This window comes from Pteropus medius, unplaced genomic scaffold (genome assembly GCF_902729225.1).
Source record: "Pteropus medius unplaced genomic scaffold, Ma_sr-lr_union100, whole genome shotgun sequence".
Classification (NCBI taxonomy): domain Eukaryota; kingdom Metazoa; phylum Chordata; class Mammalia; order Chiroptera; family Pteropodidae; genus Pteropus; species Pteropus medius.
In genome coordinates, this window is record NW_024355206.1 from 3,571,404 (window position 1) to 3,596,107 (window position 24,704).

General features: G+C 57.9%; 2 protein-coding genes across 8 annotated transcripts; both read right to left on the reverse strand.

Moving 5' to 3' along the window:
* Window positions 1-2,707: 2,707 nt before the first annotated feature.
* Window positions 2,708-12,243, reverse strand: FES (FES proto-oncogene, tyrosine kinase). Of its 2 annotated transcripts, XM_039858176.1 has the most exons (19): window positions 12,094-12,243; window positions 11,427-11,645; window positions 11,096-11,269; window positions 9,597-9,693; window positions 9,287-9,470; window positions 7,945-8,082; window positions 7,752-7,871; window positions 7,508-7,630; window positions 7,211-7,397; window positions 7,010-7,093; window positions 6,310-6,519; window positions 5,833-5,955; window positions 5,375-5,428; window positions 4,644-4,762; window positions 4,282-4,376; window positions 4,059-4,182; window positions 3,727-3,884; window positions 3,501-3,623; window positions 2,708-3,068 (listed from the first exon to the last, which is right to left on the reverse strand). In XM_039858176.1, exons 2-19 carry the CDS (start codon window positions 11,634-11,636, stop codon window positions 2,926-2,928), a joined length of 2,466 nt encoding a protein of 821 aa, XP_039714110.1. In that variant the 5' UTR covers window positions 11,637-11,645; window positions 12,094-12,243; the 3' UTR covers window positions 2,708-2,925. The 2 variants fall into 2 exon arrangements, with proteins under 2 accessions (XP_039714110.1, XP_039714111.1); XM_039858177.1 differs by lacking the exon at window positions 6,310-6,519.
* Window positions 12,244-13,124: 881 nt separating this feature from the next.
* FURIN (furin, paired basic amino acid cleaving enzyme) lies at window positions 13,125-24,467 on the reverse strand. 6 transcript variants are annotated; one of them, XM_039858182.1, is made up of 17 exons: window positions 24,326-24,461; window positions 23,299-23,402; window positions 20,521-20,861; window positions 20,057-20,155; window positions 19,868-19,963; window positions 19,411-19,539; window positions 19,229-19,305; window positions 18,836-18,924; window positions 18,139-18,311; window positions 17,505-17,717; window positions 16,947-17,047; window positions 16,724-16,827; window positions 16,514-16,631; window positions 16,222-16,401; window positions 15,686-15,810; window positions 15,489-15,599; window positions 13,125-15,246 (listed from the first exon to the last, which is right to left on the reverse strand). In XM_039858182.1, the coding sequence occupies exons 3-17, from the start codon at window positions 20,695-20,697 to the stop codon at window positions 14,654-14,656; spliced, it is 2,385 nt and encodes a 794-aa protein (XP_039714116.1). In that variant the 5' UTR covers window positions 20,698-20,861; window positions 23,299-23,402; window positions 24,326-24,461; the 3' UTR covers window positions 13,125-14,653. The 6 variants fall into 6 exon arrangements, with proteins under 6 accessions (XP_039714116.1, XP_039714114.1, XP_039714117.1 ...); XM_039858180.1 differs by having other exon boundaries at window positions 23,141-23,402; XM_039858183.1 differs by lacking the exon at window positions 24,326-24,461 and adding an exon at window positions 23,784-23,929.
* Between the last annotated feature and the right edge of the window lie 237 nt (window positions 24,468-24,704).

The following is a 24,704-nucleotide window of genomic DNA, read 5'->3' on the forward strand; positions in this document are numbered from 1 at the left end:
ATGACAGGATGATAGGAGGTATGGTGGAAGGTCACTCTGTGGCTAAGGAGCCAACTCCAAACTACAGCTAAGAAGTATGGCATGGCTTCTCTCTATGAGGGGATGGGCCAGATGGAAAGCCCTGGACTCAACTGAAACTACGAAGAGGGATGAGAAAGGGCCTTGTGGCAGTCTCCCAACAAGGCTCCTCTCTAGGCTGCTTATGTCCCCCTTACTTCACGAGTAATTATAGTGCATTGTCAAGGCTCAAGCTAGACTGCTCAAGCCTTGCCCACACGGCCCATGTAGACATGCGAGGTTGTAAAGACACCATGGCAGAGCTATTCCCCTACTCTCATGCCCCTGCCCACCAGTACCCCTCAGACAGAACCACTATTTTGACTTCTCTCTAGTTTAATTTTGCCTATTCTTGAACTTCATAAAATGGAATCAAAAGTATACACCCCTTCGTGACTGGCTTCTTTACTCAACGTGTTTTTGAGATTCATCAATGTTTGTGCATGTATCAGTGGTCTTTTTTATCGTTGTAAAGACGCTCGGGTCATTTTCAGGTATTCTGGTCTTAACTTTTCTCTCTCCTTCTGGAACTTTAATTACTCATATACTGGAATCCCACATGTTTCTTGTTTTTTTTTTTTTTCATTCTTTTTTGCTCTCTTTACTTCAGTTTAGATACCTTCCAGCAATCTATCTTCAAGTTCACTAATTCTGTCTCCTGATGTATCCAGTCTCTATGATTGTGACTTTATCCTTTCGTTCTATGAATTTTTATGAAAGCTAGCCAATGAGTTTGTAACTTCGGAGATGGTATTTTTCAGTTCTACTTTCTCCTTTGATTCTTTTTAAGTAGATTCCAACTCTGTTCAACTTCTCCATATTTGCATCTATTTTGTCCATCTTTTCTCTCCATTTAACATGTTAATCATAGTTATTTTAAAATCCTTGTCTGCCAACTATAATATTTGGATCATCTGTGGGTTTACTTCCGTTGTCTTTCTCTTGTGCACTGACCCCATTTTTCTTTTGCGTATTTAATAATTTTTGTCTGCATGTTGCATATTGGGTATAAAAAGTAGGTACTTCATGCAGACTATGTTCTTCCTCTCCTTAATTCCCCACTCTGAAGAAGCTAGTCACCTCGAGGAATTCAGGTGCCAAGTTGGGGCAGAGTTATAGTTCTGGTAAAACTCAGCCCTCGTCTACATTGTCCCTGTCCTTTAGGAGTGGCCCTCTTGGATTTGGGGTTGAAAGCCTGGCCAGTCTGTCTCTCTGAGTCCTTCAAGTTCTGCTCTTCAGAGATTTTGGAGTTAGCTTTTTAGCCTCCCAATCCACACAGGTTCGAGATCTGGATATCTTGAGAGGCGAACCACTTATTTGTTTCAGGCCCCCTCCCTCTAAACACCACGAGACTGTTGGACATGCCTTCCCAGTTGCTCACACGGCTCCAGAACTCAGCAAATGTTCCATGGGGAGAACTAGCTTTGCATTTTGGGCTCCTCGTGAGTCCAATCCATAGCACAGTCCCTGTAAGCACCAAAAATTACTGGCTCATTTCTCTTTTTTCTAGTAGAGTCTCTCTGTTTGGGGCAACTTTGATCATTAGAGATGTCCAAAATCAGCAGATGTTTCAGGGAATAGCCACTCGTCATTAGTTCACCTGGGAGGGACCCTTTCCTCCTTGAAATCTTAGTTCATCTGGTTCGTATTCCACCACTCTCCATTCTCTTTAAAAATAATGATTTTCATCTTATTTGTCTCCTGCTGATTGTTTTGATGGGAGTGGTGGCCTGCTCGGACCTACCACATCCTCCTCAGAAGCAGAAGTTTGTCAGTTCTGCTTTCTACCACTTCCAATTGAGATGTAATTTGACTTAATACTTTCATTTGGTCATACTCTAACTGGTTTCCTCATGTTTAAAGAAGTTATAGGGCTTTTATCTCTTTGGAAACAGATGTCATCCGCTTCCTAAACTTTCTTGAAGGGTGGCCATTTTGCCTCAAAGTTCTTACTGCTTTGTTCTTTGGTGCTACATATCTTTCCTGTTTCTGCTTTTCAATTTGTTCACCCTTCTTATCTTCTCAACCTTCCCTGTTGCTGCTAGGAAAGTTTTAGATAATTTTATAGATTTCTGGGGGACTTAGGAGAGGAGGTGAGAGCTCCCTGCTCTGCTACCCCCTTGCTCAGGAAGCTCGCCTGAGAGATAAACTCTCTAAGAAGCAATTTTTCTCTTCAGCCACACCAGTCTCCTTTGAGTGGGGCTCTAACTTTGCCCGACTCTCTCCTCTCTACTGAATCTCACGCGACGGTTGTATACATCCTTAGTGTCAGCTGTTCTCCAACATTTGTCAGTTAATGACGTTTAGGCCTCCAGTGCCAGCCTTTACTTCTGGCTGGGCTTCCAGATCTATATGTCACACCTAACATCCCCAGAGGCCCCTCAAACACAACATCTCCAAATTCACCATCCTCCTGCAGCTCTGCTCCTCTGCTTGAGATCCTATTTCAGGAATGACACCACCATCTGGTCAGAAGCCTGTATATCATCCTGATCTCTCCCTCTTCCTCGCCTCTCACATCCAACAGCTACCAAACCGTGTCAGTTCTGCCCCCTGAACACTGGCCATCCTCCTTCCCCATGGCCGCAGTACAGGCCCTCCATTCCTCCTAAGACCCGCCCTCCAGGGGGGCGCACATGCCAAAGAGCACTTGACAGGCACAAGTGGTTTTATTACTTCTGCCTGGAAGAGGAGGCCTGGCAGGAACAGGGATGCACAGCAGACACGGAGCTGCATCCCCACCCGCAGCACATATGCCAGTGGCCAGAGTCCAGGACCGTGAAGAGTCATCCCATGGTGTGAGCTGGAAGTGGGGAGGAGGTACAGTCTTGCCGACAGAGGCCTCTGGCTTGAGAAGAGGGCCCAGCCTCACCGATGTCGCTTTCGGATGCTCTGCAGCTCCTGGTAGATGGTGCTGAAGCTGGGCCGCTGCCTGGGCTCGTAGGCCCAGCACTGTTCCATGAGCCTGAACACAGCATCGGGACACAGCTCGGGGCAGGGCAGGCGGCCCCCTATGAGGACAGGCACGACACCCCCCGCGTGAGGAGGGCATCTGAGGGCCCCTGGCAGCCTCGGGGGACATCCGTGAGTAATGGGAGCTGCTTAAGCCACACTGTTCCTAAAGAACTGCTCCTCCCCACTGAGAGCCCCAAGGACGCAGAGGTCCTAATCACAATCCCACCGTGTGCAAGTTGTATAACCTCTGTAAGCCTCAGTTTTTTTTCTCCTGTAAAAGGGACATATTATTCCCTACCTCACCTGTTGTGAAGAGTAAATGAAGTAACGTATGGCCTGGCACACATCAGGGACTCACTCAGTGGCAGCTACAGGATTATTCTTATTCTGCCCCAGTGGGAAGGTCAGGGGACTGGGAAGAAGCCAGCTGCAGCACCAGGATGAGTGCTTGGCTCTCAGGCTGCTGTCGCTCAGCAGGGTTCCCTTACCCTTTTCTATGAAGTCCCGGGTCTGCTGATTGCTGAGGTTGGGGTAGGGGGAGGCCCCCAAACTGAAGGTCTCCCAGAGTAAGATGCCAAAGCTCCACACGTCGCTCTCGGAGGAATAGCGGCCTGCAAGGAGGCAAGGCGGCATGAACGAGCCACCCATGTCCGTCAGCCAGAGCGAGGCAGACCCAGCCTCGAGCCGCACCCAGGGTGGACAAGGCCCAGGTACCATAGTTAAGAGCCTCAGGTGCCGTCCACTTCACAGGGACTTGTCTGAGGCCCCCTGAGGCGGCGTAGATCCCGTCCTCTTCCTCCCGGGACATCCCAAAGTCACTGATCTTCAAGACATTCTTCTCTGTAACCAGGCAGTTCCGAGCAGCCAGGTCCCTGGGTGAAGCAAGAAAGGGGTTCACTCAGCCACCGGTCCACGCAGCACCTGTCACCTCATGACCTGGGCACTCTAGACACTGCCATGAAGAAGGGCTGCTCCCTGCATGCACCTGGGTGGGAGTTATCGGGGGGCTGGCATCGGCTACATGAGGCCTGTGCCCCCTCACTCACCGGTGGATGCAACACTTGCTCTCCAGGTACTCCATGCCGGCTGCTGCGTCTCCTACCATCTGCAGCAGAGTCTTCATCCGCAGGCGGGCTCCCTCGGTCCGAAGGAAGGTCAGGAAGTCACCCCCTGGGGGCAGGTGGGGAAAGCCTTATTGAGCCTCCTGCCGGGATGCAGACCTAGCCGGACTCGGGTCCCCACTCCTGGAGATCAGCCCTCTCAGCTCACCCTGCACGAGCTCCATGACGATGTAGATGGGTTGCTTCTGGGTGCAGACGCCAATGAGACGCACGATATTGGGGTGGCTGTACTGCTTCAGGATCCTGGAAGGTGCTGCTGCTTAGGCTCCCACCTTGTGGGCTTACAGATCCCCTCCCCAGTGATCCCCAGGGAACCCGAGGGAGGACGGGAAAAGGCAGCAGAAAAGATGAGTTTGGCCTCTGAAGCCAGCAGACCTCGAACGGTCTGAGCCTTGCCCGCTCTGACCTTGGTGTGGGGGGGGTCACGTCATGCCACAGACCAAGCACATCGCGCCGTGCCGAGGAACGCTTCGTATGTGCGCCCACGGTGACTGTTATTTTATCACCTACCTCGCTTCCTGCAGAAATTTGGCCTTGAGGTCAGGTGGGAGCGTCTCTCGACATGATTTCACTGCCACGAGGGTGTTGTCAGCTCGCAGGCGCCCACTGAATACTTCACCAAAGTTCCCCTGAAATGATCTTGGGCTTCTACCCATCTTCCCTGGGCCACAGTCCCCTTCTCTCAGGAGACATCCCACCTTGTCCCCACCTGCCCCTCACTCAGTGACTCCATGCTCAGACCTGCTCATCCCAGCTCTAGTTTATCCCCTGGCTGGGGATCGATGCAGGTCCACGTGGGACAGGTAGGGAAAGTCATCTCTGACTTTCCATGTTCACGAAAAGAGGTGACATGGAAAATCCACAAGTCACTTTCCCTTGGGTTAGAAAAGCGTTACGATTTTCGGGAAAGTGACTTCTTTCCTAAGCAGGTTATTTGATGGCTCACATGAACAGAATCTGTGCCCCCTTGCACACAAGAGCTCCGTGGGGAGGCAGGGGCCTAGTGCGGGAAGGTGGGGCTGGGTGCTGATGGCAGGTACTTTCCCCTCAGGTTCCGGCAGAATGGTGCATGGCATGGCTGGGAGGGGAGTTGGGTATAAGCTGGAAGTCAGACTGAGGCAGGGAGACAGAAGAACTCTCTGAAGTGGGTCTCCTTGTGACATGGGTGGTGGGCTGGAAGGAGACAGTGCTGGAGAGGGAGAACGCAGGCAGCCAGGAGGCTGGCAGAGCACTCAACTCACCCGCCCAATCTGCTCGCCCAACACCAGGTCCTCATGGTTCAGCACCCACTTGTCCTGTAGAAGGGAGTGTTGGGCGGTCAGAAGTCAGTGAAGGGAAGGCATTCTGGGCTCTGTTGAAGGACCAAACATCCTCCAAAAAGCCTACGTCTTTCATTTCTTGGAACCTCAGTTTCTTAGTCTGGAAAATGGGGTTTGGACCGTATCAGGATCACACTCGATGACCTCACAGACCAGGCAGGAGCCCTAGCTGGATGAGCACCAGCCTGTGGAATGGGAGTGGCCTTGACATTCCACACCTAGCAAGAGGCTGAGCCCTTGGAGCATGAGGAGTCACTTCGTGTCCTGTACGAAGACCAAAGACTAGAGACCTGGAAAGCCCCTCCTGCCCGATTCGGTGCCTCGACCCACGCTCGCCAACCCTGCCATGGGCGGTGTGGGCTGGCTGGGCATGGGCTCACCTTGGGCACAGCTCTGTTCAGGACAATACCGCTCTTCTTGGTGAGGGGCTGCTGGGAGCGCAGCAAGTGGTCTATGAGCAAGGGGATGCTGGGAAAGCCGTCGCCTTCTAGTCGGTACAGGTTCTGTGGGGCAGGGGGACCTGGGGTCAGTAGCCTCCACTGCTGAGGAGGCCTGAGCCCTGGGAGGGTAGAGGGAGAACAGCAGGGAGAAAGGGCCTTCCTGGGACAAGAGGCGTAGAGACTGCAGAAAGGCAGGACTTGATGGTGCCTGACACGCCTGCCACCCCTCTTTAGGGGAGGACCCGAGCCGAAGGCTTCGGCCTGTTTCATTGTAGGGACTAGATGGTCTCTCTGGCTCCTAGCAGCTCTGCCAGGAAAGCATCGAAGACTGGCAACTCCTTCCTACACTCTCAAGGTCGTTCCCCTGCTGACTGGGAGGGGTAGGGCAGGGTGGGCTCCAGTCCAGGCCCCACTCACATCAGCAGACTGGATGATGAAGTGCCGGGGCTGGCCATCCCACAGCACTGACAGCACATACTCCTGCTTGCCCTGGCTCTCCCGCACCAGGAAGTCCCCAGATTGTGTCAGAAGCTCAGCCACCTCTGCCCGTGGGATGGCGCCATGGTACCACAGCTGCTCATGCAGGGGCTTCTGCACCTCAGGCACAAGCTGCAGTGGTGGGGGAAGCTGGGCAGGGACAGGGAAGGAGTGGGGGGGGTGTCACTCAGCCAGGTCGTCAGGAGGGTCTCTATTTCACATGCCCTTCAGTCCTTCCAAACCACCCGAGTGGCAGGTTGAGCCATCCGCAGGCCACAGACTGGCCCGGGCTCGCTGACAGCAGAGCTGGGATGGGAGGCCCGGGCTGGCTGGTCCCAAACCAAGCTTTTGCCTTTTCCACTCCCATAGCAGGGAGAGCCATAGGATAGTCAAAGCTGCAGGTCCCTTCAGCACATGCGGTAGCAAAGAAGAAGTGGGTGCAGGGGTGGCAGGATTGGGGACATCTGTGCTTGGATGCCCCAATAAAACCTGCATAGGCAGGACCTCCTCTCTAGGGCCACCCGATGGCTAACCTGAACAACACGGTGGCACGGGCTTAGGGGGAACATCTCTGAGACCCCTGGCCTGGCACACCCCTTGGAGAAGGGCAGAGGTGCGGGTCTGGCCGGACTCCACTCACCGAGAACTTGGGGCGAAAGATTCCTGAGATGTGGCTCTTAAGAATCTCCAGGGTGGGCGTCCTTCCCCCTTCCCGCTCCGGCTCCTGGGGCCAGGGACAGACGTCAGCGAGTGGCCAGGCTTGGGGAGGGGGAGGGCGAAAATGAAGAGCGCAGCCTGGGCCGGTGGGTAGGGTGGCCACAGTGGGCGGTGGGGCGCTCACCGAGGACGAGGTGGAGTGGCAGTCGTCCTGCAGGAGCGGCACAGGCGGGGGCTCACCGGGGCCCAGCTGCTCCAGCTTGGCCTGCAGCAGCTCCTGCTGGGCCTGCAGCTTGGCCTGGCTGCACAACGCCACCTGCAGCCCCTGCAGCTCCTCCTGCAACACCTGCCTCTTGCCCAGCAGGTAAACCCTGCCAGCAGGTAGGTGGGAGTGAGGAAACAGAGGGCTCAGCATGCAGCCGGCAGCCATCAGTGGGGTGGGCAGGCGGGCGGGAGGCTGCTGTAGCTGGGACCCACTCACCGCTGCCGGGGGTGGATGTTCTGCTCCTCATTCCGCAGCTCACGCTGCAGCTGACTGACTACCTCCTGCCGGCTGAACACTGTCTTGGTGGCCGCCGCCAGTTCATCTGTCACTGAGGTCAACCTGTGTCCCCAAGGAAGGGCAGTGTTAGAGCCAGCCCCTCAGAAGCAGCCCTGCAGAGCCGAGACAAGCCCCAGCTCTATGTGCACAGTGTCCACCCCAGGCCCCGCACCACGGCACCCACGTGTGCTGCACGCTCTCCACGGTCAGCTCGTTCAACTGCAGCTCCCCAGGATCCAGGGGTTCACCCTCCTCGAGCAGTGACTCGTCAAAGGTGACACAGGGTGGGACCTCAGGTGTGGACCTGCGGGGGGCATTACCACATCAGTGAGTGAGCCAACAGCCCGGGTGCCCAGCAGGAGCAAGGAGGGGCTTACCCATACTGTCGCAAGAAGCCATGGTACTCGGCCTCCGGCTGGATGCGGGCAGCGGCCGCAGCCATCTCCCGGTGAATGGCCACCATTTCGTCCTGCACCAGGCTGCTAATCTCCAGGTATTCTTGCAGGATCTCTTTCCTGCCCAGAAACAGGACCGCTGGTCAGTGAGGCCTCAGGCTAGGCAAGGCTGAGAAGCTCAGGGGACCTGACACTGAGTTTGGAGTCGGTCCTGGGATTGAGCCCCCACCTCATCATTTACCACCAGCCCAATGCTCACAGGCAAATCACTGCATGTCTTCTGATCTTTACTTCCTGTTATGTGTAATGGGGGTGCTGGGAGTCATAGTGAGATCTGTGTGCAGAGTATGTGGTACACACGAAGCGCTGTTTAACTGTGAGCTACAATCATGCCTGCCCTGGGCTGCCAGCCCGACAGCCGGGCTCTGGGGCTCCAATATGCATAAGCCATTGATGTGCTGTGACCCCACACTTATGTCTCCGGTCCCAGCACCTCCCCAGAGCTTCAGTCTCAAGTAACAATTCACTTTCTCAGAACATCCTGTCAGAGATCAAACTCCACTAGTTGAAAATGAACTCCTTTTCTTGTCTCCTGAACCCATTTTTCCCATAGGTAATGGCCATTGAATCTTCCAGGTGCTTTGGACCAACTCCTTGGCATCATCCTTGACTCGTCTATCTCACACCCCACTTCCGGTCCATAGGGAAATATTTTGGCTCCACCCTCAAAATATACCCAGGACCTGACCACTTCTCTCTTCCGCTGGGTCCGAGCAGCCATGAGCTGTGATCTGCATTACTGCAGAAGCCTCCTGTCTGGTTTCCCTACCTCGTCCTTGCCCCCTGAATTCTGTTCTCAACACAGCCAAAGTCCTCACGATGGCCTGCGGCTCCCCCTTTCTGAAACGATCTTTCTCTCGACATACCCTGGTTTGCTCCTGCATCTCTGAGGCTTTCTCGGACCGCTCTATTTATGACTGCCTCCCAATCCCCCTTTCTTGTTTTATTTTTCTCCGTAGCACTTGCCACTTCTAACTTGCTTTCTATTTTACTTATTGACTTTCTTTTCTCTCTTTTCTAATACCATTGATCTTAGAAGGCAGGTATTTTTCGTTTTTTCTTGCTGTTTGCCAGAGCCTAGAATGGGTGCTCGATAAATACAATAAGACCCTGCAATAAGAGGCCCTGAAATAACGTCCTTGGCCCCAGGGCCCGGTCTCACGTGATTCCATGACCACCTACTTTCACAAGACTGAACTTTTCTGGACCTTGTCTCTGGGGCATGGTAGGAGGGTAAGGGGGTGACGGTGGGATGTGGGCTCACAGGATGCATGCCATCTCTTGGTGCAGGTCCTGTAGTGACTGGAGCAGGCCAGGCAGCATGAGCTGGTGGTGGTGCTGGTGGTGCAGCTGCGCAGCCCGCACACCAAGCACATAGCGGTTATGGTGAGCGAAGAGCTTCCACAGGCTACGCACGTACTTGTCCTTGGCCCTGTCACGATCCTTGTCTGCCGGGTGAGGGGGGGGTATGGGTGACAGCACAGAGGTCTGGGCACTCCCCACTCCCTGGATACCTGTGGACAGGTCAAGGCTGTCTCGGGACTCCCTCCCTGCCGGTGAGGGAAGCCACACACCTTTGCTGGCCTCCTGGTACTTGCGCCTGGCCTGGGCGCTGTCCCGTGCCAAGGCTCGGTACTGGCTCTTCAGCTTCTCAATGTCCTGGCTGTGGGTCTGAGGAGAGAGAAGAGACTGTGTGGGTTGGCAGGTCCCTAGGGCATGGGCGATTCCTGCCTGAGGTAAAACACTGGACAGGTCTTACAGGGCAAGCAGGCAGCATAACGGAGTCCGTCCTGCAGAAAGGGCCTGGAGACCTCCGGGGCCTGGCCTCTGCTGCTGAGGTTAGGGTCAGAGGAGCTGGGTTGAGGCTGAGCCCCTGGGGGAAGCAGAGTGGACTGGGAAGGCCAGAACTGCCCTTCTTTGGCCTGGGGTGGTATTTGATGGCAGGCAGGGCCCAGCTGAAGGCATGTGGCACCGAGCTCCACACTCAGAAGGACTCTGTGCTTGGTGTTATGCTCTGCTGATGCCATCTTGAAATTCTCAATAACGCTTTGACAAAGGCCGCACATTTCCATTCTGCACTGATTCCTGCAAATAATGTTCCTGATTGCAGGAACAATAAATGGTCACGACTAGAGTGCTCATCCCAGTTCCCCTGTCTGCGCATTGGGATACTTTAGCTCAGTTCCATCCCTCTCCTCTGACCCTCAGTTTCCCTAACTGTAACTGAGCTAAATAAATAGACTAAATGAGCCTTTTTCATGGGCCAGTTGGTAAACATTTTAGGCTTACTGGCCAAACAGTTTCTGTTGCAATTACTCAGCTCTACCATTGCAGCTCTCTAGTAGCCAAATGGGCACAGCTGTGTCCCAGTAAGAGTACCTATAAAAACAGGCCGACCCTGTTTTTAGATAAGCTTCTTGGGAGAGGGAGTGGATCGAGACTGGCCACCAGGGGCCGCTGTTGGTCCACGGCAAGGCAGGGTTTTGCAGTGGTGGAAGCAGGATGGTACAGGGGGCCAACTAGCACATTGAATTAGAAGGGCGAAGCACACACGTAAACAGCTCTAATCACACAGCTTCTAGACCAAGGAGCTGGGCAAGATTAAATGCAGGCAGGATGGCTTCAAAGCCCCGGTCTTTAACCTCTCTGTTGGGGCCACGTTGCTGCTGTGTGGAGTCTCTGGGACCCTGGGAGGAGCCCACCTAGGCCAAGGGCAGACAGACCAGCGTCATCTCTCTCCAACTGCCTCTCAGCCCCAGGGCCAGCTGGTGCAGTGCGGGAGGCAAGTCACAGATCCTGCTCCCCGCAGGCAATGGCTGGACTACTCATCCTTGTACTCCAAGCACTGTGTCCAGGCACACAGTAGGGTGACAGAAAATTCACGGAGAAGCCCTGCTGCAGGTCAGCCCTCGTGGGGAGAGATGGGAAGGAAGCTGTGGTGGAGCTGGAGCAGGCCCTGGGAGCAGGCCTTGTGGTCAGCGCTTTCACTTCCCTGTGAATTGAGGGGCTCTTGTGCAAAACCAGCCCTCTGAGGCTCGAAATGCAGGTAGAAATGACCAGGCTCCCCACCCACCTTGGTGAGATCCTGCTGCAGCTGCTGCCACTGCTCACTGTAGGTCCTGCGCAGCTGCTGCCGCTCCCGGATCAGCAGGCTCAGCTTGTTGAGGGGCCCCGAGTTCAGGTCTTCCGCGTGCTGCCTCAGCAGTCGGCTCAGGCCCTCCGTCTGACTGGTGATCTCTGCCCAGGACTGCAGCACACGAAGGGTGAGACAGCGCGTGGAGGACGGTGGCTCCCAAGCCCACCCAGGGAACTTCGGGAAAGGAAGGGGCAGGCTGATGTCCCAGGGACCACAGGAATTCCTGGGGAGAGGGCTGGGAAGGGGTAAAGAGGCCATGGAACCCCACCTGGCCGATGGGGCTGTCGGGGCCGCCCCGGCTCTGGCCCCCACTGTCTTGTAGGGACATGTGGTGCAGCAGCCCGGCATACTCCCGGTCACTCTTGACCCGCTGGGCCATCCACTTCCTCATGCCCTCCAGCAGCCGGAGCTCGGCCTCCTGCATTTGCTGAAGTGCCCCATGGCCCTTGGGGCTGCACAGCTCTGAAGAGAAGCCCATAGTGCTGTCCTGGGGACACAGCAGAGAGGCCACCGCTGGAGAGGGAGAAGTAGGACAGGGAGACTGGGGGCTGCCAGGCCAATAGGAGCTGCAGATAGGCAGGAGGTGGGGGCCTGTCCTGCCCAAATGCAGCCACAGGTACAAAACGCCGGCCTGGCCTGGGACTGGCTCTCACTGCTTCCTGTGTCCCAGGCCAAGGCCTGGCGCCAGGGGATCCCTTCTCAGTCCTAGAACAGGAACCACCCAGAGCCTCCCTCTCTGGGCCCTTCCACCCAGCAGGGGTGTGTGCGCCCAGGGTCTTTGGCAGGGCCGAGCCTGCCCCAGCCAGCGACAGCCTGTGCCCTGCTCCTGGGGCCACCCCTGCCCCACCGGGTGTGATGCCTGTCTGCCTGGATCCAGCCCGCTGCCCCTGCTCCCTGCCCACCGCCCACCACCTCCTGGGCCTCAGGAGAGTTACCGCTCAGGCAGCTGCTCCGGGGGCCACCGAAGACCGACTCAGGCCCAGCCAACCCTGCCAACGGGCCAGTTCCTGATTCGATGCTTCCTCCTCCTGAGGTTTCAGTTGGCCCAGGCCCTGGGGCGGGCCACAGAGGGGAAGGGGCGGGCAGGAGCCTCCGATGCCTGCCGGGGGGCCCCCCCTGTCTAGCCCGCCAGCCAGGGCCACGGAAACGGAAGGGAGGAGGGGCCGGGGAAGAATGGCCTCAAGAAGGGCAGCACTCCCCAGGGCCTTGGACAAGGACAAGGGGGAAGTGGCCCCAGGGTGCAGCGGTGGGAGCCGACACAGGGTGACGCTGCACGCGGGTGTGATGGGCCTCCCAGCCTGGAGGTCCTGAGGCAGGTAGGCAGTCCCAGCAGCAGCCAGGTAGGCCCAGAAGAGTAAGGGAGAGCCTAGTCCAGGTCCTCTCCACCCCATGGATTCCCCAAGAAGAGCTAAGGCACCAATATCCATTTGAATGAAATTTCCAAGTAAATCTACCTGGAAGAGGCCTGCTTCTCAGACACAGGTCCTGGTAGACCAGTCACCACTCCCCTACCCCAGGCAGGGGCTTCCTTTCCCAAAGGAAACCTGAGGGTGGGTTGGGGAGTAGAGAGGTAAGGCCTTTACACAGCTGAGACTCACAGTCTCCCCAGCAAGAACACCCTGGCCTTTCTGGCCCCACTGTAGGCCTCCAAGGGAGACCTTGAGCAATAGGGACACAGGCTGTTACTCTCCACTCTGCTGGAGACTAGTCCTGTAGGGGTGGACGTGCTCAGCTTGTCCCAACCCCTAGTGCTTGTCTCCCGCTGCTGTCTCCTCCTATACCCCACAGCTCCCTGAAGGAGGCCTGGAACCCCTCAGCAGACAGACTCCAAAATCCTGAGTTGGGCTCATTTTGAGGCAAGCAGGACATCACAGTGGGCATCTAATCCTAGCTCCCCATCCCCCCCATCCCGGGATTTAGTCCCGGACTCCTGGGAAGAACAGTTATCACCATACTGGAGACCAGGTCTGGTTTGCATAGTCTGCACGTTTAATCACTTTAAAACCTCTAACATCATCTCGTGTCCATTAAATAGAACCAACAATGCTGGGCTTGTTTAAATTACAAGGAAAAAAAAAAAATCACTGTGCACCAACCCAGTATCTTACAAAACCAGCCGGGCTGGCCACAAGGAGTGGGGTGGTGAGATGGGGGCACCCCTGGGCAGGTGGCTGGGTGCCAGGAGGGGCTAGTACAGAGAAAGAAAAAGGGGCTCCCAAACAGAAGGGGGTTGATTGTCCTAATGGGAGGGGTGCAAAAGGCACGTCAGAAGAGGGGAACTTGGGGGGCAGTGCTTTTCCACCAGGGCACAGTGTTGGAGGGGGCATGGTGCCACCGCCTGCCCACCCCTGGCACTTGGAGAACCAGTGACCCATAAGCCCTTGGCACGACGAGCCCCATCAGAAACATGGACAACTACCCGCCCTTCCCACCACGATCCCCCTTTCTTAGGGCCTGCCTGGCCGGCCTCTTCAGAACTTGGGGTTCAGCTACTCCTCACTCCCCAACAATATGCTGCAGCCTCCCACACCTCAGGGCCAGGGCAGCTGGGGGAACAGGAGAGTGAACAGTGGGTATGTGAAGGTGGGCGGTCCAGCTGCTACCCCCATTAAAAATACAAAAAAAAAAAATCAGCATCTAAAGTGAAATAATCACAAAGTGAAAATATATCCTCAAACAGCCCCTGAGATCCCCACAGGGGAAAGCAGCATCGGGTGGGAGGTGGGAGAGGCCGGCTGGGCCACCGTCCCTCCCCACCACCCACCCAGGGGCTCCGGGACTGTGAGTGCCAACAGCCCAGGCAGCCCCGGGCTCAGAAAACAGGGACTTGGGCCCTGGCTGAAGGGGAGGGTGGTTAGGACGCCAGCATGGGGCTCACCCAGGCCAGCCTCACTCAGCGGGAAGCCAGCTGTGGTGAGCAAAGGGACAAACACACACGTGCACACACGCGCACCCTTGAAGCACCTGCCTTGCCTTGGTCCCTTCCTTCCATCGCCGCTTCTGCCTGAGGCTCACCAGAGGTGGGGGACGGGGTCAGGTACGCACAAGCCCTTGGAGAGGTGGCCTCCTCCTTCGCATATTCCCTAGGCCAGCCTCCCTGCTGCCTGGATGGGGACCATTATTGCTTTAAAGGGACAGGGAAGGGGCCAGAGTGCAGCTGGGCCAGGAATCCCGAAAGATGGGCTGCCCCTCTCCACTCCGCAAGGACTCTGGCTGGGGCCTGACAACCTTGGAAAGCTGCCCTGAAGGTTTCACTCCTTTCTCCACATAGAGGGTGTGCTGGGAATGGGGTGTGGCCCTCCGGTCCCCCATCTGGTCCTGGGACCCTCGCTCATCAGGCAGCCAGGAGGCCCAAGGGTAGGATGGGAAGCTGTCTCTGCCCCTCTTGCCTCCCAACTGGGGTCCAAACCCAGTCCCAAGATAAAAAAATACTTTGGTGAATTAAAAAGTGCCCAAGGAGGGGATGGGCTCGAAGGGGGCGGTGGCAGGCGCTCGTCAGAGGACGCTCTGGTCTCTGATAAAGGCAGTCCTCTCACGCCGGCCCTCGTCCTCCTCTGAGTCAGATGGGCACTCCTGCCAGGCCTCAGGGGGCAGCCCCTTGTAGGAGATGAGGCCGCGGTCCATGGTGTACACTTTCACCCCCCGGAAGCTGAAGCCTGAACGCAGCTGTAGGACCAGGAAGACAATGACGAAGACCAGGACGATGAAGGCGCAGCTGAGGCCGGCCACCACCTCAGGTAGGTGTGAAGGCAGCAGCCCTGCCCGCAGCCGCGGCTCTGCCTCCACCTCTGGGGGTGGCCGGGGAGGCGGAGGCTGCTGCTGCGGTGACTCTCGGCTGCTCTGGGTTTGCCGGGAACACTTCTGCTCCACAGGGTCCAGGGAGGCATGGCTGGGGCAACTGAGGCAGTCTGTGGGGGCCGGCCCCCGGCATGTGGCACACGAGGTGTGGCAGCGGGTACACACGCTGGCGCGGATGGTCTCCACGTCGTTCTCAGTGTTGTAGTGTGTAGCAAGGACTTGGGCAGCAAAGCCTGGAGGGCAATGCTGGACACAGCTCTTCTGGTGCAGGGAGAAGCCTTCCTCACACACTGCCGGCACGAGAGGAGGCGGGTGTCGGCTTAGCTGCCCACGGCCATGTGGCCACGTGGCCCCAGGACCAGGGCAGCCCAAGCAGGCACTGTAGTTTCCAGGAGCTTCCACCCCAAACTATGTCATCCCAAGGGCTCCAGTGTCCCTTCAGACCCTTTTTCCTCCTAGAGCTGGGCTTCAAGATAGGCACCCTCTGTCCCCCAGCCTCAGGCCCCAACGCCCAGGAGCACCCACTACTGACCCACACAGGCCTGGCTGGATGTGAGGGTCTTGCAGCCGCTGCTCTCAGGAGGTGTGGGCAGCCCCTCAGGGGCTGTGCCATATAGCACGAGGGTGAATTTGGTCAGCGTCCCTATTCCAGGAGGGGAAGGAGGCCAGAGTGAGCGGGAGCTGGGACCCGGCATCCACACCGCCCCAGCTCTCGGGCGCCCTGCATACCATAGTTGTTGGCCTCACTGGTGTTTTCAATCTCCAGGACCCATTCACCAGAGGGGTCCTCGTCCCAGGAATGGGTCGTCATGAAAGCCCAGTCATTAAACCCATCCGCAGAGTAGTCGTGTGGCCTGGGAGCAGGGTGCATACAGCTGTCTGAGGCCTCTGGGGGACGCCATCCAGGGAATACCGAGCCCACCACACGTGGACCACATACCCTCCCCCCAGTGCAGCACCCACCCCACCACTGGGCTGGAAATGCCTCTTGGCTCTGAATGCCAGTAGGCCAGTCGTTCTCAACCAGAAGATTCTGGATATGTGCGAGGGCACTGCACACAGGAAGGCACACAGATGTGGCATTTGATGGGTGAAATCAGGGATTCCTGCAAAATGGGACAGTCCCATAGGGCAAACAGGCAAACAATCCCTCCCACAACTCCTCACTGAGAGTATGTGGTGACCATCACAGCTGTGTGAGTGAATGAATGAATGCATGTGGGCGTAAGGGAGAAAACAGCCTGGGCAGGGGACAGGGCAAGCACCTGGCAGCCAGCAAGGTGGAGCGGGTGCCCATGGGGCTAACCAGGTGGATGGCCAGGTCACCACGGCGATTGTAGGACAAGGTGAGGCGGGCCTGGGCGTGTTCCAGCCGTGTGATGTGGCTGGGCTCCCCCAGGCAGGCAGTCACAGTCTTCCGCACCTCCAGCCGCTTCCCTATGTCCCTGTGCAGAGAGCACAGTGATGGTCAATCAGCCTGGCTCAGAGGGACCCATGAGCACCTCCTGCAACCCTCAGGTCCCACCCACCCCCTCTCAGCCAGGGTTCAACCCTCACTTGGGCTCAGTGAGGATGTCGATGAGGCACTTCCGCTGGGGGGCCACCGTCGTCCAGTTCTGGGCCAGAGCCACCATGGCACCTGCGTCCAACAACCCATAGCCATATGAATGGCTCACTGTGGAGTAGGGAAGGCAGGGTCAGCTGGGAGGCATAGAGCGCCCCCCCCACCAATCCCCAAACCAGGCCACCGGGCCACTCTGTCCTCACCTTTCCGGCCCACACCATTAGTGGCCCAATCGTTAGCATTGAGGTGTGCTGGCTTTGAGGTCTGTACCACCAGGTGCTGCATGTCCCGCCAGGTGAGGTTCTTACTGCAAAGAAGAGAGGGAGAGGCTGGGTTTAGTCTCTTTGGAGATAAGCTGGAGACCAAGAGCTGCCCTGCAGAGGGCGCAAGTAGGGACAGGGTTGCCCCTCAGCCCCCGATACTTACTTGGCCTCCAGGGTGAGAGCAATGATGCCAGCTGCCAGCGGGGCAGAGGCCGAGGTGCCGGTGTGTGACTCCGTACACTTCTGCCGCAAATCAGTGGTCACCTGCCCGGAGAACAATGGTGTTGGGTCTGCGGTGAGTGGAGGGGACCAGAGAGGCGACCTGCCTGTCCTCCCTCTACCTATAGACCCTAAGAACCACAGATGGTGTGGTGAGCCATGGTCAGGACACCTGGGTCCCAGCTGCTGCCCTGCCGTGGACTGGACAGTGTTTGGCTCTTTTTGAGCTTCAGTTTCCCAAGGAACAAGGAGACTGAACTAGAAGTTAAAGATCATTTAGAGCAATCAATGTTTTTAGAGAGAGTCTATACTTCTCGGGGGCTTCACAAATGGCTCTGTGAACCCCAAGAATCTCAGAGAGCTCCCCAGTTCCCACTCCATGATGCCAAAGCCCCTATCACCCAGCCACATGCGGGTGGGAGGCAGATGGGTTTGGATGGAGCCGGCAAGCAGCCCCATTTCCCCAGCCCCCGCCCTGGCCCCAACTCAGAGCAAGACTCACGATCTGCTTCTCATTCTGGTTGCCGCTGCTGTAGGTCGTGGCCAGCGTGGACGAGCAGGCCTCGCTGTACCAGGGCACGTTGCCGAACTGTGTGGCGCTGCTGATGGACAGTGTGTAGATGCTATTGGTGTAGCCATCACAGTTGCAGCTGTCATGATCCCGGCCCCCGTTTCCCGAGGCCCAGACAAAGATGGAGCCCAGCCCCCCGCGGCCCTGTGGACAGAGATGGGGTCACTCGAGAACAGGTCTTGGGGGAGGCCTGGCGGGAAGAGACACTGCTGGAGACTGGAAAGGCTGGGGCCTCGTTCTCAAGGACTCTCTATCCACTCCCTAGTTTTTCATGAGGCCATGGTGGATCAGACATACATGCAAATATGACTGTCTGTGTGCAAAAAAAGACCTGGACCACCACCCCAATGCTCAGAGTGGTGATTCCAGGGAGTGCAATTAGGGATGGTTTTAATTTTCTTTTCTTTTTTTCTATCCTAGTCCCTTAACTTTTCAACAAATATATTTTGTGTAAAATTCAAATTAAACACAAGAACAAACAGGAACAGAAAAACACAAGGAAGAAAACTATGGAAAATAGAGTGCCGCCTTGCCCCCAGAGACTGGGCCTGGATCCCCACCTCACCTGACTGACTCCCCGGAAGAAGGCCTCTTCGGCGAGGCGGGCTGGCCCGTCCACAGTCTTGCCGTCATCCTCGGGGCCCCAGCTGGCGCTGTAGATGTGGATGTGGTTGGGGTTCAGGCCCAGCGAGCGTGCTTCCACCGCATCTGTCACCTCACCGTCTAGCATGCGCACCCCTGGCCGCGGAGTGGGGTGGGGAAAGGGATTCTGCGTGGGTCCAGCTGCCAGAGGCACCCCATGGAGCACACCCAGCCCTGCACCCAGACGGTGGGCAGGGGGAGGGGAGAGGCTGGTGCTGGGAAACCCTGAACCCCTAACTCCCTGGCCTGCCTCTGCTTCTCAAAGACGAGACCCAGGAAGGGGAAAAGGAAAACAGCCCTGCCTTCAACCACACAATCTGGACCAGAACAGGACCCTGGGTTCCCAAAGGAGCGTGGTGATCAAGGACTGCCACGTAAGGACATGTGGGTGGTGAGGATGTAAGGAAACTCCTGCTGAAAAACACCCGCCCCACAGCACAGGGCCACCAGCACTGGTGATTCAGCTCTCTGAGTTGCTAAGAATCTTCTAAGGAATAGTCATGTGGTCAAAAGGATCCACAGTGGGAAAGTGGCAGGCACTGGCCAGATGGGAAGTGGGCGGAGAAAAACCCCACCCGAAGGGCCCTCCCAAAGACAGGGTGGCCAAGACCCACACCCACCTCCTATGCGGGCGTTGTAGGCCACACCCACACCACAGACACCGTTGTTGGCCACCGCGGCCACCTCACCCGCACATCGTGTGCCGTGCCTGCCAGGGCCAAGAACGCAGCATTAACGGTAGACAGAGCCTGGCAGGTACAGCCTGAGGAGAAGGATCGGCAAACCATTCCGCCTACGACCTCTAGCCCACGTGTGAGCATGGTCCCCTCCCACACAGCCTGTAGCTCTCTGCTCTGACCGAACCCTCCCTTAGAGCCCCAGCTGAATCAGGACTGCAGGAAAGACGTCAGCCTCTCAGGCAGAGCATGTCTGAACTGGGCCTCAGCCCTTCCTACTCGGTGGAAAAAGAGGGAGGCAGAGACCGGGGTCTGCCGTTGGCTGCCGTTTCTGACCTGTTGTCATTCATCTGTGTGTAACGAGGCTGCGGGTCAGGGTCCTGGTCGTTGACATCAAAGCTGGCCCCAGGATCCTGGAAAGGATGTGGCTGTTGTCAGGAGCAGCCTGCCCATGCTGGCAGAACAGGACACCCTAGACACTCTCACCAGGAATTGCTGCCTGCCCCCAATCTGCTCACATAATTGCCTGCCAAGTCCGGGTGGTTCTTCTCAATGCCGTCGTCCAGGATGGAGACCACGATACCACGCCCCGTGTAGCCCTGAGCCCAGGCCTCCTTCACATTCAGGTCCCGCTGGGTGATGCCAGACTGCGAAGACACCCACTCCATCACCTTGGCACTTAGGAGATGTGTGAGGCTAGGGTACCCTGAAGAATCCCTTCACCACCCCAAAACCTCACTCTCTATCTGCCTCCGCTCTTAAAATGCCACTACTGGTTGTCTGGGCTCCGTGGAAGTGTAAAGAACTCTGGGAATGTACCCCTGACCCCAGACTTAGCAGGAGGAGCTGGGGAGAACGCTCAGCAGACAGAAAGAGAAAGAATGAAAGCAGCCCTCAAAGTCAGCCTCACCTACCCACGGGACCCTCAGTGGGCAGATGGGGGAGGAGGACCCGGGAACCAAGGCTGCAACGTACCAGGTACCACTGCTGAGGGAACTTGGGGTCTGTGGGCTCCTGGTACACATCCCGTTTGGTCCGTCGCTTTGCCACCTGCTGCTCCAGCCACTTTACCTGTGAGGGGATGAGGGGGAGGAAGACAGTGGCACGCACTCCTGAGAGCAGAGAGAGAAGGGTGGCGGCAGGGGGAGCTGGGGTTGCACTCACTTGAGGCTCCCTCTGCAGCCGGCTATGCCTCAGGCGGTGAGGCGACAGGGACCGCTTTGTCACAGCTCGATGCCAGAAGTGGTAATAGTCGCCGAAGATCTGCAACAGAGCAGGAAGACTGAGCTGGGCTTGCCATCTGTCAGTCCCTGAGGAAGTGGGGGACGGGGGTGGACAATAGGCTACAAGGGGAGGTATGCAACGGCATGGGGTGGTGGGGCATCTGCTCCCTGCCCAGGACCCAGCAAGAATGGGCAGGGGACCAAGGGGGGGGACTCTTTATCCCTGGGGTACGTTGGTCCTCTGAGCAACCTATGCTAGAAGCCCAAGGACAGGGCGAGCCACTGCTGCCACCCCCCTGGCTACCCAGAACACGCTCTTGAAAAGACAAGCCCCACAGTTCCTGCTCCCAGTGCCAGAGCACCTGCCCTCAGCAGCCCACGGCCCGAAACATCTAGAACACCTACCTGGCCCTGGTTGAGGAAGCCATGCTTGCGTGCCACGTGGTCAGCCACAGCCGGGCCCCCAGGGATGTGCACAGCCCAGGTGTTGGTGAAGACCTTCTGGCCATGGGCATCAGCCGCCAGCAGGACCAAAGGTCCTGCTGCTGCTACCACCCATAGCAACCAGGGCCTCAGCTCCATGGGGGGGACAGGTGGCCGGTGTCCCGGAGCCCTCCTCTCCTTGGCCTGGTCACGGGGCCTCGGCTCCCACGCACCAACTCACAGCCTGTGGCCCGGGGCTGACTGGCGGGGGCATGGGGCCGAGACTGGCAGGACTGTGGCAGGAGGACGAGCGCTGCCGGGCTCTGAGAGGAGCAAGGGAGGAAAAGGGGGAGAGAGTCAGACCCTCCCAGCCATGAGCTAAAGCTGCCTTCCCATTCCATGGCTGGATCCAGGCCTGAAAGGGGCTCTGGGGGAGGGGAGTGAAAACCCAGCACCCCCCAAGGTCGGCCGGGGAGTCAGGGAGATGGACCCCCACCCGGCCACACGCAGCTCCCAAGCCTCTCTCCTCGCAAGAATACGCAAGTGGGATGAACAATATCAAGGCTTGAGTCACTCGAAATCAGAAACTGAATCAATGCTAGCCAGAATGAAAGTAAAAAAGAGGGGTTACAAAGCAGTATGTACACATGATTCCATTTTGTTTTTTAAAAAAGTATTTGCATATGGATATTTATATATAACCACAAAACAAAATCTGGAAGGACACAACTAGACGTTAACAATGGTTCTCTCAAGACGATGAGAACTAAAATTAATATTTTCCTCTTTGTGTCATTGTATGTTTTCCAAATTACCTCGATCTTTTTTTAGAAAGGGATAAAAGGTTGACTTTTTGAAGTTTCTTAATGGGAGGCATCCACACAGCTCACTGGGTTTTTCCGGTTCAGCAAACCAGCCCCAGCCCCAGAGAGTTATTTGCAGACACACAGCCCCTGGGAAGAAGGAGTGGGCGACCCTATGTGGGATGGGGGCTTTGTGGGTTGAGCACAGGGGATCACAGTGGCTTCCCTTCCTTCTATGGCCCAGACCCTCAGCCATCATCAAAGTCAGGGGCCCAGGCTCTTTTCAACTGTTTCCTGGGGAACGGTGGGGCTGCCCAGCCCGGTCCCACCTGGGCCTGGAGGCTCCCCAGCAGCCCCTTTGCTCTCTCCACGCCCACCAGCCTTGCGTAATACGAGCCGGGCAACCAGGGCAAACACTGGCTGCTGAGCCAGGAGCGCCAAGGTGAGGCTGAATCAATAGTCCATGTGTTGTTTTTCCTCCTTCAGCAAACAGACAGCAGGACCTCCCTGTCCAGGGCCACATAACTGTCCCCACAAAGGGCCCCTGACTAGCCAGAAGCCAAGCCCCTGGGGTGGGGAGAAGCTGGGAGTGGTCCCAGCAGGGCTGCTGGAGGTACCCAGTCTCAGTGCCAGCGCCTGCCTACAGGACCCAGGATGCCCTCACCACTCCCGCGGCCCAACCTCAAAGGAAGCCACTCTGCCAAGAGGCAAAATGAAGCTTCTAGCTCACCCAGGACCCTGGAAGCTGGGCAGGCAGGCTCCCCACTGGGAACCCCTTGCTTCTCTGGGAGTTGTCCTTAGTCACAACCAGTCCCCCCAGCTGTACTTCTGCTCCTGCAGTCCCACCAGGCAGGCTGGGGGAGACTCAACACACAATTCCTGGAGTATTTTCAGTTTACACCAAAATAACCTGACAGCTGATGGCAGGAGGCATCCACAGTGCAGCTCCTCCTCACCCTGGGAGGCAGAGTCCACAGGGCTCCCAGGCCCACCTGGAAGCCATAGCCTCAGGGTGCCTTGGGCAGCCAAGTTCCAGAAAGCTGGTCTGAGCAACGGCTGAGCAGCCAGACATCAGCTCAAGGAGGTTAAGGGACCCCCAAGCCCCCATTTAACAGAGAATATGGGGCCCTGGGCGCACAGGCGGATGGGAACGAGGTCTCTTTTCCCCTTTTTGCCACAGTAGCTGCCTTAGCTCTAAGACGTCATGCAAAGCCACCCTCTGACCACAGTGCTCTGAGCCCTACTGGAGCCCCCAAAGCAAGGCTGGGTTCATCAGGGTCTAGCCCAGGTTCTGGCTGACTGTGAATGGAGCGAGAGCTGCTTGGCGTTAAAGGTGATTAAACAACTATTTAATTACCTTGCAGCACCCGGAAAGAAAGCAGGCTCCAGGCACAACTAGACAATCCCCAAGCAAGGGCGTGCTCCCTCTGCCCAGCGTCCCCAGCCATGGGAGCGGGGCAGGGCTCCCACCGAGCCCTGACGCCGCAGACAGCCCTGCCTCAGCATCCTGGAGGGAGCGAGGAACCCTCTTTCCCAAAAGGGCAGGCACTGAGAACAATGAATGAAGGGGCTCCTCCCCACCCCCAATCCAGGCTCTGACTCACCCTCCGAGTCCCAGTTCTTGCTGTATTTCTAGCTCCCCGTGATGCCGTCTCACATGGGACTCGTTTCCCGGCTGTGGCCAGAGAGAGCTGTGGGCGCTCCTCCGGGCTGTGTACACTCTCAGCCAAAGCCCTTTCCCCAGCCCTAGGAACCCCGCAACACAGCCAGCAGCTCCGAGGCACCCACAATGAACCTACCCCCAGGTCCGGGCTGCTTCCCAGGCACCGGGGGTCTGGCGCAGACAAGGCTGCCTGGGAAACCCGATCCGTCTCTCCTCCGGGCAAAAAGACACGAAGCCACCTCCTGTTCGAAAGGCTCCCCTGAAATTCTGACTTCCAGTCTCTGCTCTACTCACATTTGCTATGTAACCTTAGATAAGTCACTTGCTCTCTGAGCCTCAGTTTCCTTGGTGGTAAAAACTGCTAGACCAGAGGTTTTCAAACTTCAAGCCACAGAATCCTTTTTCAAAAAAAAAAAAAAAAACCCATTAAATGTCGTGTGGAAGCCCAACATAGTAAATAATATAGTAAATAGTAACACTGGGGCCACTGTAGGTGAGACGGGTCAGGCTTCACTACTCTTTGCTGTGTTCACACCTGGCCGGCAGCTGCCCAGCCCTCACTAGGCCACATCAGCGAATTCCTCTCGCACTGTCCAAGGCGGAGAATTCCCACAGCCTCTGGCTAACGAGGGTCTGCACCCCAGGGCAAGGGAGTAGGCGACGGCAGGAGAGCAGCTAAGTGAGCGCTGTCAGACCCGTCCGGCAGGCAGGCCGGCCGCCCCCACGGGGACAGCAGGGGCCTCGGCCAGGCCTCCTTGGAAAGCAGCCCCAGAACCTACCTGAGCCAGCCTCCCGGCGCCGCGGGTCGCGCACCTGAGTCCCTGGCCGCCCAGGTGTGAGAGCGGGGGCGAGGCCCGAGCCGGGTATAACCCCCCGCCCCGCGACCGGCGGCTCCTCCCTCCCCAGGAGCGGAGGGGGCGAGGCGGCGGCCCCGGAGGACGGCGGGGAGGCGGGAGCGCCGGCGCCTCTGGAATTCTCGCCCCATCCCGCCCCCGGCGGGGCCCCGCGGCGCTTCCTGAGGTCAGCGGGCTCGGCCGGGCCACAGCGGAAAAGTACCGGCGCGGGCAGGGCCCGGGCCGAGGCGGGCGCGCGCTCAGGTGGGCTGCGGGGCGCCCTGCCCGTTCCCCGCGGCTCCACCCTCGGGGCCGGCCCGGGAGTCAGTTCCGACAGCCGGGCCCAGAGGGGCCCCGGCGCCCCCGCCTCCGATCCTCCTCGGCGGGGCGCCCGGGCCGCGGAGCCCGCTCCTCCGGCGGAGGGCCCAGGCCGGCGGCTGCCCTGGGCCTGGCCCCCGCTCCCCGGGCCCCGCGCCCTCGCCGCTTACCGCGGGGAGCCCGGGCGGGGAAACTTTTCCAGGCGAGCGCCGCGGCAGCTCGGGCGCCCCTCGGCCGAGCAGAGAGCCCGGCGGCGGGGCCTGGGCTCGGCGCGCTCCCCGCGCCCGGCAGCGGCGTCACCGCGCGGAGGCGGGCGGCGCGGCGGCGCGGCCTCGGCCCGGCCGGCGACCAGGGCAGGGCTCGGCCTGGGCTCGGGCTCGGGCTCCGGCGCGGGCGGGGGCAGCGGCCGGGCCGCGGCGGCGCGGCTTGTTTACTCAAGCCGCTGTCAGCGGCTGCGGCGGCCCGGGCTCCTCCTCCTCCGCCGCCGCCGCGCCCCTCCCCCGCGCGGCGCCACCTCCGCGCTCCCGGCCGCCGCCGTCCCGCCGCCCA

What these genes read in the sequence shown, in the direction of transcription:
- FES (XM_039858176.1), bottom strand. Translation starts at nt 11,636, where the DNA reads ATGGGCTTCTCTTCAGAGCTGTGCAGCCCCAAGGGCCATGGGGCACTT. An exon ending in CCGACAGCCCCATCGGCCAG is followed by an intron (nt 11,270 to 11,426) that starts GTGGGGTTCCAT and finishes CGTGTGCTGCAG; the next exon opens with TCCTGGGCAGAGATCACCAG. An exon ending in GTACCAGGAGGCCAGCAAAG is followed by an intron (nt 9,471 to 9,596) that starts GTGTGTGGCTTC and finishes CTCACCCGGCAG; the next exon opens with ACAAGGATCGTGACAGGGCC.
- FURIN (XM_039858184.1), bottom strand. Translation starts at nt 20,697, where the DNA reads ATGGAGCTGAGGCCCTGGTTGCTATGGGTGGTAGCAGCAGCAGGACCT. An exon ending in CGGACTTGGCAGGCAATTAT is followed by an intron (nt 19,306 to 19,410) that starts GTGAGCAGATTG and finishes CATCCTTTCCAG; the next exon opens with GATCCTGGGGCCAGCTTTGA. An exon ending in TCCACCTTGCTGGCTGCCAG is followed by an intron (nt 15,811 to 16,221) that starts GTGCTTGCCCTG and finishes CCCTGCTCCCAG; the next exon opens with GCCACACGACTACTCTGCGG.